This window comes from Apus apus, chromosome Z (genome assembly GCF_020740795.1).
Source record: "Apus apus isolate bApuApu2 chromosome Z, bApuApu2.pri.cur, whole genome shotgun sequence".
NCBI lineage: Eukaryota > Metazoa > Chordata > Aves > Apodiformes > Apodidae > Apus > Apus apus.
In genome coordinates, this window is record NC_067312.1 from 19184655 (window position 1) to 19197734 (window position 13080).

The 13080-nt window shown below is 38.5% G+C and overlaps 1 protein-coding gene across 5 annotated transcripts in view; it reads left to right on the forward strand.

Moving 5' to 3' along the window:
• The window catches only part of IL31RA (interleukin 31 receptor A), a 38513-nt gene extending 31463 nt beyond the window's left edge, over positions 1–7050 (forward strand). For all 5 annotated transcript variants that reach the window (XM_051641970.1, XM_051641971.1, XM_051641973.1 and 2 more), the window contains 4 exons: positions 524–664; positions 1986–2079; positions 3088–3166; positions 3971–7050. In XM_051641970.1, coding sequence (XP_051497930.1) covers positions 524–664; positions 1986–2079; positions 3088–3166; positions 3971–4603 — 947 coding nt within the window. In that variant the 3' untranslated portion in view covers positions 4604–7050. The remainder of the gene's footprint in view (positions 1–523; positions 665–1985; positions 2080–3087; positions 3167–3970) is intronic.
• Positions 7051–13080: the final 6030 nt, after the last annotated feature.

The window sequence follows — 13080 nt, forward strand, 5'->3', positions numbered from 1 at the left end:
ATGATTGTGGCTTTCATCTGACTTTATTTTGGCGGTATGCCAGTTCCGGCAGGTCACATACTTTTGGACGATCAGTGTCTTAAAAGTCAAAGTTCACAAGCAGCAGAAACTATTTTAAATTCTTAATTCCTGAGCCAGATATTTTATGTTCTTAATGTCTTAGCCTAGGTTCCAGAAATAACATTCTCAAGGCACTGTTTTCAATGATAAAATAAATGACAGGAGATAATAAATTGCCTGCCTTAGTATTAGCAAAAAAAAAAGTAAAAAAAAAAAGTAGTGCATTTCTTTTTGAAAGTAAATACATAACAGTGTACTTTTTCCCCCCCTGACCTTTTAAGGAGCATTTATAAACTTTGTTTGGAAATTTATTTTTTCTCTCTCAAAGAGCTGATAGAGTTGCTTCATATTTCAGTTTGTCTTAAAATACTTTGTGGGCAATCATTGTAAAAGATGCTAAATAAGCGCACAGTTCCCTAACATAAATTTTTATGTTTATTAACATAAATCTTCTCCTAAAAAGATGAAACAGTGAACTCTGATGTTCTGCAATACAGACTGAAATCCTTGCAGGCTAATACACAATATACTGTCTATATCATGGCAAGCAATGAAGCTGGTGGAACCAATGGAGAGCCAAAAACCTTTAAAACTTTGAAATTCAGTAAGTAATATGCCAGGTTTGTTATTAATATTTTAAAAACTGGTTTGGGGTTAAGCAACCATTTTTAGTTGTTTTTTTGTTGTTTGTTTGTTTGTTTATTTTTAATTAGTCTTAAACCAACACTATCTGAATTTAACTCACTTTCACTGATCATCTTGCAAACTGAAACCTTAAGCTTAGAAGTCAATCCCCATCATCTTTATTTTGCTTTCAAGTATGCTGTGGAATACTGTGTATGTTTGTGGGAGCAATTGTTATGGGATGGGGTCCCCAACAGTTTGTTAAAAAGTAGATATTTCCACCTGAGATACTAGATTTAGAGTAGCTTTGTGTTGAGTTGCATCTTTTTGGGTATATAAGCTTAACTAATGAGTGCAGAGGTTTTGGCCAGTTTGTGTGTGTAAATATCTTTTCCTACTTCTTATGATTTGCTCTAGCCAGATTTCACCAAGGGGGTTGGTAGGATGGCTGCAGGTCAGGAGCTCAGACACTTCCTCATTTCTGCTTCTGGAAGAATGTTTTCAATACATATATAAATTGTCATAGTGGTGGCCAAACTGAAATACAAAAAAAGCGCATGAGCTGTCCTCAGATTTGTCATGGGACTTAAAGCTAATTAATTCTTAGCTATAAAGTAATCTGCTAGTTTGCTACTCAAATGCAAGGTAAGCTAGCCTATGCTGAGGTCTGGTCTCTGTTGCTGTCAGTACTTACCTCTGGTAGATATTCAGGAAGCTAGTTCAGAAATCTTTGCACTGTTTCTGTCAGAGTGACTGTAATTTTGTGTGTTTAAAATCTCCTGCATTCAATTTACTCTTTATTTTGTAGTAACAGCTAGAAGTGGCACTATATGGCAGGTTTTCATGACAGCTGAACAACAGGTGCCCAGAGAGGTGGTAGACTCTTCATCCTACATTACTTTCAAAGGTTGGCTTGGTATGACCCTAAGCAACCTGATTCTAATGTGAAAGTTGAAGAAAATAACCTACAGATGTCCCCTCCAATCTAAATTATTGTGTGATTCTATGAAATAGAGGAATTTTTAAAAGCTTATACATCTATTCCTGAGGTACCCTGAGAAGTCTTATAATGAGCTGCTTTCCTAGCTCAGTAACTGTGACTTGTTGGGTTCAGAGTACTCATCTTTTGACACATTGTACAATGAGCACCATACACAATTGAGAGTAAATTTGCCTGGTTTTGACAGAGATCTTTAGAATTGTGTTTATTAGGTGACTTAGATGTTGAAAATTATCTGTCTTAAGGGACTACATGAAGAAATTGAAAAAAACAGTGGGTTTTGTTTTGTTTTCCCCTTTAGATCAAGAAGATATTATTTTCATTGCTCTGCCTCTTGGATTAAGCATGTTGTTCCTGCTAGGCCTTTGGCTAATATGCATTTTGAAAAAACACATGTGAGTACATTTTCTACCTTCTAAAACAGAATTCAATCAGTTAATTTTAACTGGTAAAAGGCAATCTTTTAATATATCTTTTGTTGGGTTCCAAAACAATGTAAAATAAAGAAAATAAGCTAGCTGAGTTAGAAGTAAGTATGCGTACAGGTTATTTTGTAACTGAAGTTAATGTGCTGTAGCACAAAAGTAAATTTTAAAACATGCACTAAATCAGAACAAGAGAAATAGGAGAAAGAGTTTTGCATATCACCATCTCAGTTTATGGAAAACACTACATGCCAGTTGCAGTTCTGTGGTTGGCCAAGTGAGGTGAGCGTACTTTAAGTCAGTTCCTGAAAAGTTAGTAATACCAAAAATAAAGTTTCCCTTAGTATGTTAGTACTCTCTTAGTATGTTAGTACAACACTAGGACAGATTTCACATAATACCTGTTGCTTATCTTAGCTGTATTTATACTGCTTTTGTTGGTTTGTGACACTTCCCTTGAGCCGTAAAGAAGTAATGAAGAAACTAGAGTTTACATAATGTGAAAGCATTTCACAGGATGCTGGAACAAATCCAGAGGGGGGCTGTGAAGATGATCAAAGGCCTGGAGCACCTCTCCTATGGAGACTGGCTGAGGGAGTTTGGCTTCTTCAGCCAGGAGAAGAGAAAGCTCTGGGGAGACCTTGTAGTGGCCTTCCAGGACCTGAAGGGGCTACAGGAAAGCTGGGGAGGGGCTTTTTCCAAGGGTGTGTAGCGAGAGGACAAAGGGTAATGGTTTTAAACTGGAAGAAGGAAGGTTTTGGGTTAGATACCAGGAAGAAATTATTTCATGTGAGGGTAGTGAGACACTGGAACAATTTGCCCAGAGAAGCTGTGGATGCCCCCTCCCTGGAAGTATTCAAGGAGAAATTGGATTGAATTTCAAGCAACCTTGTCTTGGGCTTTCTGGAGATTTGTTGATTTTATTTTTAATAATGTAATTATTTCATGACTTGACTACAATTCCTTTCTCAATTCTAGGTTTAAAAAAGCTTGCTGGCCTGATATACCCAATCCTGCAGAGAGTGTTGCCGTGGAATGGCCTTTTGATGCACCTAAGGTAAAAGTTGCAGTTTTATGTATTAAGGAAAGGTTCAAATGGAGACAAGTCCTTCTCTGACAGTCATTTTATGACTAAATGAAAAAAACTGTTGAGTTTTATTCTTCTGCTGAAGTGTTAGGAAATGCACTTCATTTTATTTCAAACGAATGGAAAAGATGCATTTGAATAAAGTATAATAATTAAATTCTTATGCAATAATTACTAATAGTTACATGTTGATTGGTGGATGTGGTTTATTAAATGAGGTCAATTAAATCTGCTCAGGTTATCAAGTCTACTGTGTTAGATTCCTACATCTGGATGCCTACCCCCTTCTCCACAAAACACATAATGCAGTGTATAATATGATTTGGTAAATTAGTATGTGAACAATTCTGTCTTTTTAAATGTTGGATAATTATTCCATATTAAAGTTTTGATGTGTATCTGAGTGAAATGGAGGTGATCAGGTTTACACAGAAAGTGAAGAATAGGATTTAAACTTTTGTCTGAAAAATGGCTGGCTAGAGTGGAAAAGATGGAAACAGCCAGAGCCAGATTCCAAGCCTTCAATTTTTTAAGCACAGAAAACCTAATATAAAAGTATTTAACAAATGGACACAATAGCATTGTCATTTTTAGTACTCAGTCTCATACAAATACATCCCAGCCAAAGTGCACAAGAACTGTTTATTAATGCACTTATAAAATCGAGTCAGACAGAGTCCGAATGACAATATTTTGTACAATAAAAATCCCCCCCCAAATTAATACATTATATATTCATGTATAACTTTCCAATGTATCTTTTTGTATTGACAGGATAATTCATTTTTTAAGAGAGTGCCATCTGAGGCTAAAATCACAGATTTTGAAGACATAAGTGTCTTGGAATATTGTTCACCTGAGGAAAGTCAGGAAGGGCTCCTGCTGATGAATTGTGAAAACTATGTTTCTGAATGTAGTGGTATTAATACAAAAGGCATGACTAATGGAGATATAAAGATACCATTTAGCAAAAAAAAAGAAGCTGATAAAGGTTTTTCACCATCCATGACTTACGTGATTACTGACCAAGATATCAGAAGTGAAATGCATTTGGCTTTGATGCCAGTGAAGAAATTCCAACCGATCGAAATGTTGGAAGGTGATTCATGTGAATCTCAACAGACTTCAGATAAAACTGAAGATGATAATGAAGAAGTTTTAAAGCTGGAAGATGTCAATGAAAAAGCATGGTTCAATCCATACCTAAAAAATTCTGTTAAAACAAGGGAATTTCTTATTTCTGACAACTTGCCAGAACACAGTAAGAATGAACCCAAAAGCCAGTCAGCTGTCTTACCTTCCTTTCAACAAAATGTTGCAGGACAATCCTATGTAACACTGGACATGTTTGGGCTGGCCACGGCTCATGAGTGTGAAAAACCTTTCCTTTGTCAAGTCCCCTTGTGAGATACATGTTGGCCCTGCTGCTCATATGTATTTGTATGTTCCACTCTGGCTGATCTCAGTTAATTTGGATGAGAACAGCCCCTTTCTTTGAACAGCTGTGAAGCTGTTTTTTTTCATTGTGTTTGTACCCATCAGGGTTCATTTTCACTGTGGAGTGGAATGGGTTTGGTTTTTTTACCAGATTAATGTGGCAGCAGTGAGGCAAAGGAAGTAGTTTTTCTTAGTTCTTCTTAGTTCTCCCATACCAGTCTGCTAAAACAAGCTGATCTTCACCGCGGGAGTAGCCAGCTGTGCAAGCAGCTCACTGATTTCCAACCAGGCAATCAGTTTCCCTGTCTGAACTCTGCTGGGGATATATGGACCAACTTGGAGCAGAACCAGGATCCACCAAATCCTTCCTTAAGCTACATACAGTAGAACACTTTCCTGTTCTTACTTCCCTCAATTGTTTTATATCTAGTTTTATGTATAGTGTTCCTCCTGTTTTGCAAGTCCTTTGTAGATTTCAGTAATTGTCGTTTTGCACCCTGACTCCTGAATCAGTGGCTTGGCTCATAGTTTCTTTGTCTTTAATGAGATGATACTTGTTATGTGTGTGCTGTTGACTTATCTGCATTTTGGAAAACACAGAGTTGCTTTGTTGCTTCCTTCCCTTTCTCCTGTGTTTTTAATAATTGTCTGCATTTTGTGCCACTTTTGTCTCCTATTTGTTTGCTGCTTTTAAAAACTGTTTACAGCAGGATATCTTCTTATTTTCTTCTTTATTTGCCTCTAATTTCTCCCAATTTAAAACTCTGTTTCCCAGAGTTCTAATTTTTTGAAATTTAGAACTGAAAAATTCAACTAAGTAGAGCATCTTTTTTTGGAATAAGGACTGAGTTTTTATTTAGGAAAAAAATTTTCCGGAAGGTATTGGAAAAGCACTAAATCTACAAAATATCCCAGAGATCCTCTAGTAACTGATTTAGGATTAGCGATTTCTGCATGAAGGCTATAACTTCTGTCATTTGTTTTATGACTTTGATGTCATAAAAGTACTTGTAGTTTCCATTTTATACAGCAAGAGCTAAGCATGAAACTATTCATCACTATTTTTTTTTTTTTTTTAACAGAGGCAATTACTGTAAATTTCTTATCAGAATATTTACTTTGGCAAGTTAAGAAAAAGAGAGGGTGAGTCAACTCTTAAGTAAAATGTGTTAAAAGGGGATGCTCAGTATTACATGTGGCATATAGTAATTTTAAGACTTTAAAGTATTTTCCCAGTATTTAAAGGCTTGATATCATCAGTCTTGTTTATGCATAACTACAAACTTATTTAGGGGTGAAAAAGATACAGGAGTTGTGGGGATAGAAAAAGGAGAGACAAATGTGAATAGGAACAGAAAGCCTTTCTTTTCTGCGCAGGAAGAGGGGTGGGAGAATGCAGAATATATTGTCCAGAGGGAATGAGGAGGCTGAGCCTTACCCTGGGTGTGTTGGCTATTACTTGCACTGTGTTGGGGAAGACAGTGCAAGTGAATAGGCTTTTCATCTATAGTTTGGAAGCTGCTTTTACTTCTGGCAATGTTTGTTCCTTTTCCAGGAAAGGATGAGGTATCAATTCCTGCAAATATTCCTTGTACAGCAGCACTGATTTCCACACACCATTCCTTTCCTCCCCAAATTTGTTGGGTCACTTTCCCAACCACAGTTCTCTAAGCCAAAATATACATTTGTTCTTAGAAGCTCTTGCTTTTTTAGGTAAGTTGTACTCTGAAATGAGCATGGGGGACAGCTTTATTTGGATCAGTCCTCCTGCTGTGATCCCTTCTGGGCTTCTGACTCACAGCTACATTGCTGTCTCCTAGGATTCAGAAGTCACCACCTCAGCCACTGCAGGCTTTTTCTCCCTAAATCTCAGTATTTCTTTTAATATCACAAGATGAAAAATAAATAGATATGGATATATTTTGAGGCCTGCCTAGAAATTGTTTAGCAGCCATACAAAAGCTGCATCCTCTGAGTTGCATGATTGAGTCAGGTAAAAAATAAAAATAATGCAATCATTAGAAAGGGGATATTTTTGGTGGTTTGGAGAGGGTCTCCCTGCAACATTCCTTAGCTTCTGTAGGGTAAGTAATAACCTGCTTTTCCATCTCATTTTAGTTCTTTCCCTATTGCTGTTCTGCTTTTTGCTTCTCACTTCTGATTTCCTTGCACATTATTTTCTCTGAAAAAGTGTAATGCAATAAGTGGGCTTAGTACCTCTCAGAAATTAGGGTTGGCTTTTGCCTGCACTTTGGAACAGCATCTTCTTGGAATTTGTTTTCATTCAAAGTTGTACTTTCTGACCTTTTACAATTTGTCTTTCCAAATAATGCTGTGAACCATGAAAATAAATAAACCTGAGAGCATGTGGAAAAGTTTTGATCAAGTTATAGTAAATACACCATTTAGACATTTTAGATTTTCTTCTTGATTTAGAAAAGTGACTCCACTTTTATAATGTCAAGTGGCAACGGCAGGTTGGACATGACAATACCTTAGCATTTTTGGTATATTTTTTTATAGAACACCTGGTGTCATTATTCCTAGAGGGTGGTTTTCCTAGATGTGATTTCATTTCATAATCACACATCTGAAAAACTCCCATTCCTTCCACTCCTTAAAATGCAGAAAATTATTCTCTCCGGTGTATGGGTCTTTGCAAGGTTAATAGAGATCAGCTTCTGGCATAATTTCAATAAGATATTGATGCATGTTCACAGTTGTCATTTTTCCCTGTATCATACAAATTACTATTTTCTGACCTTATGGCTTATGCCCTGCAAACTATTAATAGGCCATGTTTTTCACTTACCAGATTTTTTAACTAAAGTAAATGTTCAACCTTTTATTACTTGAGTTTACCTTTAACTCTCCAGAATTTAAAATTATTTGAAGAGGAAACTCTTCAATATGAGTAACATATTATAGGCAAATTTTCCATACTACATAACTTATAATATTTCTGTGTTGCTCATGTCCTGCACAATTGCCCAGATGGGGGGGAAGAGGAATGTTAGTGGTTAATGCAGTGAAGAAAAGGAAGCTTTTTTCATCCTCCAGTTAGCACTCACTTGGTCAGTGCATGCTTCCCCGGAGATGATGCAGCTGCTGCTGAAGTAACGGAGTAAATGGACTGGCAGAGGGTCTGACCCAACTGGTGCTATTTGATGCTTATCTTGCCACAAAAGATACTTCATTACAGATAATGTCTCTGAAAGACTCATAACTAGATCTCTCTTTTTGAGATGGTTGCTGATTTCTCAAGATGGGTGTTTCAACTTCCGCTCACGAGTGACAAGTTACACGGGAGAGCTGCATCACTAGTCCGAGTTTGGTATCTCATGTAGCAGAGGTAAATGTTGGCATGCAGTGGAGTCCTAATCAGAGCACGGAGTGTGTGCAATGGACTTGCAGCTTCTGTTCCTGCTCAGCCAATGGGTTCATGCCACCTTTGTAGTAATTTCAACAGTCCTGCTACTATTCCTACTTAATAGTTTTGCACAGTGATGCCAGAGGCCTAGTGTTTCTGTGTTGCTTTGATGTTTATCATTGCAAAAAGAGCAAAAGAGTCCAGGAAGGCAGACCATACTTCAATAATAAAATCTTAAAGGCAGAAGGGCAGGACATCCCTTTCTACTGAAAGACAAGCTGGTGGGGAAGAGCAGCCTGGGTGAACAGGGAGATTTGCTGGGACTCATAAAGAAAGGGAGTGTTTATGTTCTTCCAAAGATAGAAGATAAACCCTGGCCCCAAAGAAGGGGCAGGAAACTACAGGGATGTAATTAAGTTATGCAGGGAGAAAATTAGAAGGACCAAAGCCCAGCTAGAAGTTAATCTGTCTCCTGCTGTAAAAATCAATTAAAAAGGGGTCTATAAACACAATAGCAACAAAAGGAGGGTAAGTTTAATCTTTGTCCTCTAGTGGATGCAGGGGAAACACAGTGACAAGGGATGAGAAAAAGGCTGAGGTACTTAGTGCCTTCTTTGCCTCAGTCTTTAGTAGTGAGACCAGTTGCTCTCTGGGCACCCAGCCCCCTGAACTGGACAGCAGTGACAGGGAGAAGAATGGAGCTGCCATTTGCCATTGCCATGAAATCCTGGGGGGAATGGTTTGGGACCTGCTACAAGCCTCAGACATACACAAGTCTATGGGGTTGTATTTGATCCAGCCAGAGGTACTGAGGGAGCTGGCAGAAGTGCTCACCAAGCCACTTCCCCCTCTTACTGGAGCCACTCCTGGGGCCCTTCCCCTGCTACCAAAAAACCCACCAAACGTTTTAATTTTGAAATCTCCCTTGATGAATTTGCATGAATGGGCTTTGTTGGAACGGAGGTTTGAGATATTAGGTTGTAACATTTTAACTTTGGTAACCTAGATGTCAAAATACAAAATAGGGAAGAGCTGACTGCACACTGGACATGTGATCCTTCTCCAGGCTCTTAGCATCTATTGCTGACACTGGCATCAAATTGGTTGGAGTAGGATGGATTGAAGTTCCCCTCCTCCAGCAACTTCATAGTAAGTAGAGCTTATATACCACAAATTATTCAAAATTATACAAAACTTGCTTTTAACAGCTCAAATATGTATTAATTTGAGCTAGTGTTTGAAGTTGCTTTGCTCTGGTTTCAAATTTACTGCAAAGATAGTGAAATACTCTTTTTGCTCCTCGGTGTTGACGTTCACCTAACTGATAGCAGCAAGCAGGGCACACCCTCCATGTAGGTAAGTTTTCAGCCCATAAATGTATGGAATGACTGCAAGTTCAGGTAGTTGTTAACAACAACTTCTTCTGCCTCCAGGCAAGACAAAAGCAAAATACACAGTGGTCTTGTGGTGTATTTGTAATAGGGCTATTTATCAGAAAACACGCTACCCTTGCCTGAAAACCAGAGTGTACCTAAAGCAATTGTGTTTTTCTGTATACAAAGGATGACATCTCTACATGGAGCCAACAGAAAAATATTAAGCATTCTTTTCGTAGTACAAACTTTTCTTAGTAATAATGCTTATTAGGCATATATTTTACAAAATACCACTCTACCTTTTTTGTGTGTATGGTATGCTTCCTAGTCCGCTAACTTGGATGGAGGCTTCATGATTAAAGGGGCCTAGTGGTTTAGGGGTTTATAATATTAGGGAACCTATTGATTAAGGGATTTTTAATATTAGGGGTCTATGAATTAAGGGTTAACATTTTAAGATTAATATAATGTTAGAGAGTAGAATCTACTAATGTTAATGTTTAATAGAGATACTGTGCAGGAACAGGATGTGTTTTGCCGGAGAGCCCATGAAACAGGATCCAGATGAGGCTGTGCCTGTCCATGCCTATCCATGCCTGCTTCATCAGTCAATATGCCAGAATGATGGACTCAACCTGCCAGAGTGATGGAGTATATGGCCTAAGGTGAAAAGTGCACAGCGAGAAAGACTGTGAGCCTTCCTCCAAGAGACCCCTGCCCACGACCACCGAGAGGCCCTGTGCATGCGGGAGTGGGTGTTATTTTATTCTAATGATTTCTGGGAAATGATTTAAATATTATAATGAAATTTTGGAACTAATTTGTTTAATCCTGCCTGTTTCTTTCTTAGGTAATGCATATGTATATTTTTAAGTAAATAAATACGTACTGTCTTTGTCCGTTGGCGTGTGTGTTTGGAGGAGCGATCCCCTGCACGCCCAGTGCTGCAATAAAGAATGCCTGCTTTATAGCTTCACAGGGCTATAGAGTCTATTTCCTCACTTCATCAAGAAAACTACTGTTTTTTTAATCCTTCATATCTTTTAGTTTTCATCAGTTTTCCTCCTTAGCAGAAATCCTGTTTTCAGTATTTGACAGAAATGTAATTATTCTAGTGAACTTGAATTAATTTGCCTGCTCTTTTCAGCAGGCAAATTTCAGGCTTTCCTGAAATTATTTTGTTTGCCCTTTTTTCCAAGAGTAAATAATAATTTCACTGCCACCTCACCGTTTAACTAAAACTATTTTTTTTATTTAGGTTTTTTGAACTCAGAACATAAACATGGTGAGAATCCAAACTGTGAAACAGATGTTTTAGCAACATACTCTTCTGTGAAATGACAGAATATTAAAACATGAGCAGAAACAGGTGTGTATATGTGTGAAGTAGACTTGTTGTCCTAAGTATTTAGAACAGGACACTTGAAAACTAAGCACAGAGTGATTATTTCATGCTGCAAATTCCTATGCTCTGCTTTCTCCAGCTCTCAAAATACCAGGCATTTGTTGAAACTGCTCTCCCCAGATGGGAAGGGGAATGCTTTTAAACCAGTTACTTATCTAAGTTTGTCTGAGAGATTAGTACATCAGCACACAGGCTGCCCTGAGCTGCCCCAACTATAGCTTAATAATGCCTGTTCTAATGGTCCTGAGTTATCTGGGTTGTTAGGGTGAGCTTTTGGAATGTGGAGGAGGGTTGCCCTGCTGGTCGTTTGCTGCAGATGAGGATGCTGGGAGAGTTGCTGCAGCCCCATGTGTGCTCAGTAAAAGAATAGTCCACGTAAGCCTCAAGTGAGCAGTCAAAAAACCTACGGTTTCTTCACGATATGGTGTTTTCAATTTCAGAAATGCTGTTTTAACACCTACTGAGTAAGGAGGTCAACACTTTCAAGTTTGAATGTCTGCCACCAGCATTTTTCTCAGCCTCTCGGAGTGTCTTAGATTTTTGGGCATTGCTTAGCCCCACACTGATGAGCTATAAGTCCTTTATCATTGCTAAAAGCCTGCTGAGCCAACCTTTGTATTATCTAGTTTTCAGTGTCTGATTAGATAGAACTGAAGTTTTGAAGTGAGTACTTATTTCTGAGAAAAACAGCCATATTTAGATTTCGTAGGTCTGTCATTGTTATCCTCAGAGTGCAGTCCTGACCTAGCCAAGCATAACTTCTGCAGAAGTTTCACTGTTGTGTCAGTAACTGTTTGTCTGATAGAGTTTGATAAAGAAGTAACATGCTTCCTAATCATGGAAAAATTATGCAAAACTATTCAAGGATGACAGAAACAAGAAGCATATTATTATAATTGGAGGAAATCCTCTGGGATATCCACTTAGAACATCACTGAACTAAACAAAATGCACTATTCTGAAAAAAAAGAGCTTCAAAGGCTTTCTAAAATAATACTATGGCAAATTATAAGAGAATGCAAGAAATTTCGTATTATTATTCATTATACTAAATGAGCACAGTCTGCTTCTGAATTTCTTCTCATACTCAGTGTCTGCTAAGTCTGGGCATGGCCTCTAGGTTATATTTCTGTTACTTTCCTCGATGCCAGCAGCAATTAGCTGGTTTCTTTATGATCTGGGGGGGGTCTTAGTTTTTGCTTCCTCTTTCTGTTTTTTGTTGTTGTTGTTTTTTGCGGGTTTCCCCCCCACACTCTTTTAGGAGTAGGAATTTATACTAGCATCAGAGGTATTTACTTAGAAAATGTGAACAAAGGAAGAATTAAAAAGTGGGGGACTGTCTTTGCTTTTCTGTAAAGCATTTTCCTGACTAGTTGCCCAGAATCCCTGATATCCAGCTGCCTTCATGGCTTGCTGCCTGTGCTAGCTGCTTTCTCCCATGGAGTTTATGGCTCCTTCAAACACTCTACCTGCATTTCCTTTCATCTGCAATTTCTTTTTTTTACAGTTTGATAGCTTGGCTCATGAATAAGCCCTCAGGGACTGCATTTCTCTTTTGTTTTCATTTTCAGAAGGGCTTATTGCTTTTGCACTTCTGATGAAGGGTACCTGCAGCTTATGAACCTAACAAGGTTTCATGCTGGGCTGCAAGGGGAAGAAAGCAGGTTGAATTATTTTTGGGTGAAAATGGACACACAGGAGTTTAGATCTGGCTAATTTTCACCCTTCTTCAAGCACATGAGGCTGGGTCTCTGTAAGTACTGTCTACATAAACTAAAAGGTAATCTTGGATTTAAGCTGTGCACTACATCTCCTGATACAGGGGGGTGTGAAGGGAGAGCAGATGCTTCATCTCAATAGAGGTGATCCCTTCCTTTCCCCCCATCCCTCTTCAGCCTTCCTGTGCACATTCCCACTTCTCTAGCCCCCTGTTCCTAGGGTTGTGTGATTTCCTTGTGCCATCAGTTTGTGTGACTGTCAATGCAAAACTACTGAACAATTTGTTGCAAAGTTACCCAATCCTTGGACTTAGTAGTAGGTCTGTAGTCTGTAGACATGGCCCAGGTTCCTGATCTTAGTTTGGACAGGAGTAAGGTTGCTCACTTCTCAGTGAATTGAGCTGTCACTGCTGCCCCTAATATGAGACAGGAGCATAGGCATTCAGAGAAAATTCCTGATGTGCCCCCACTTGCTTTGAGGTGAGTGGTTTTTGTTGCCACATCTTCAGATAAAATCCCAGATGCGTTGTCTCCAGCTTGTGCTTGTTCTGCTCCCACCATTGGGGTTTACTCTTGTA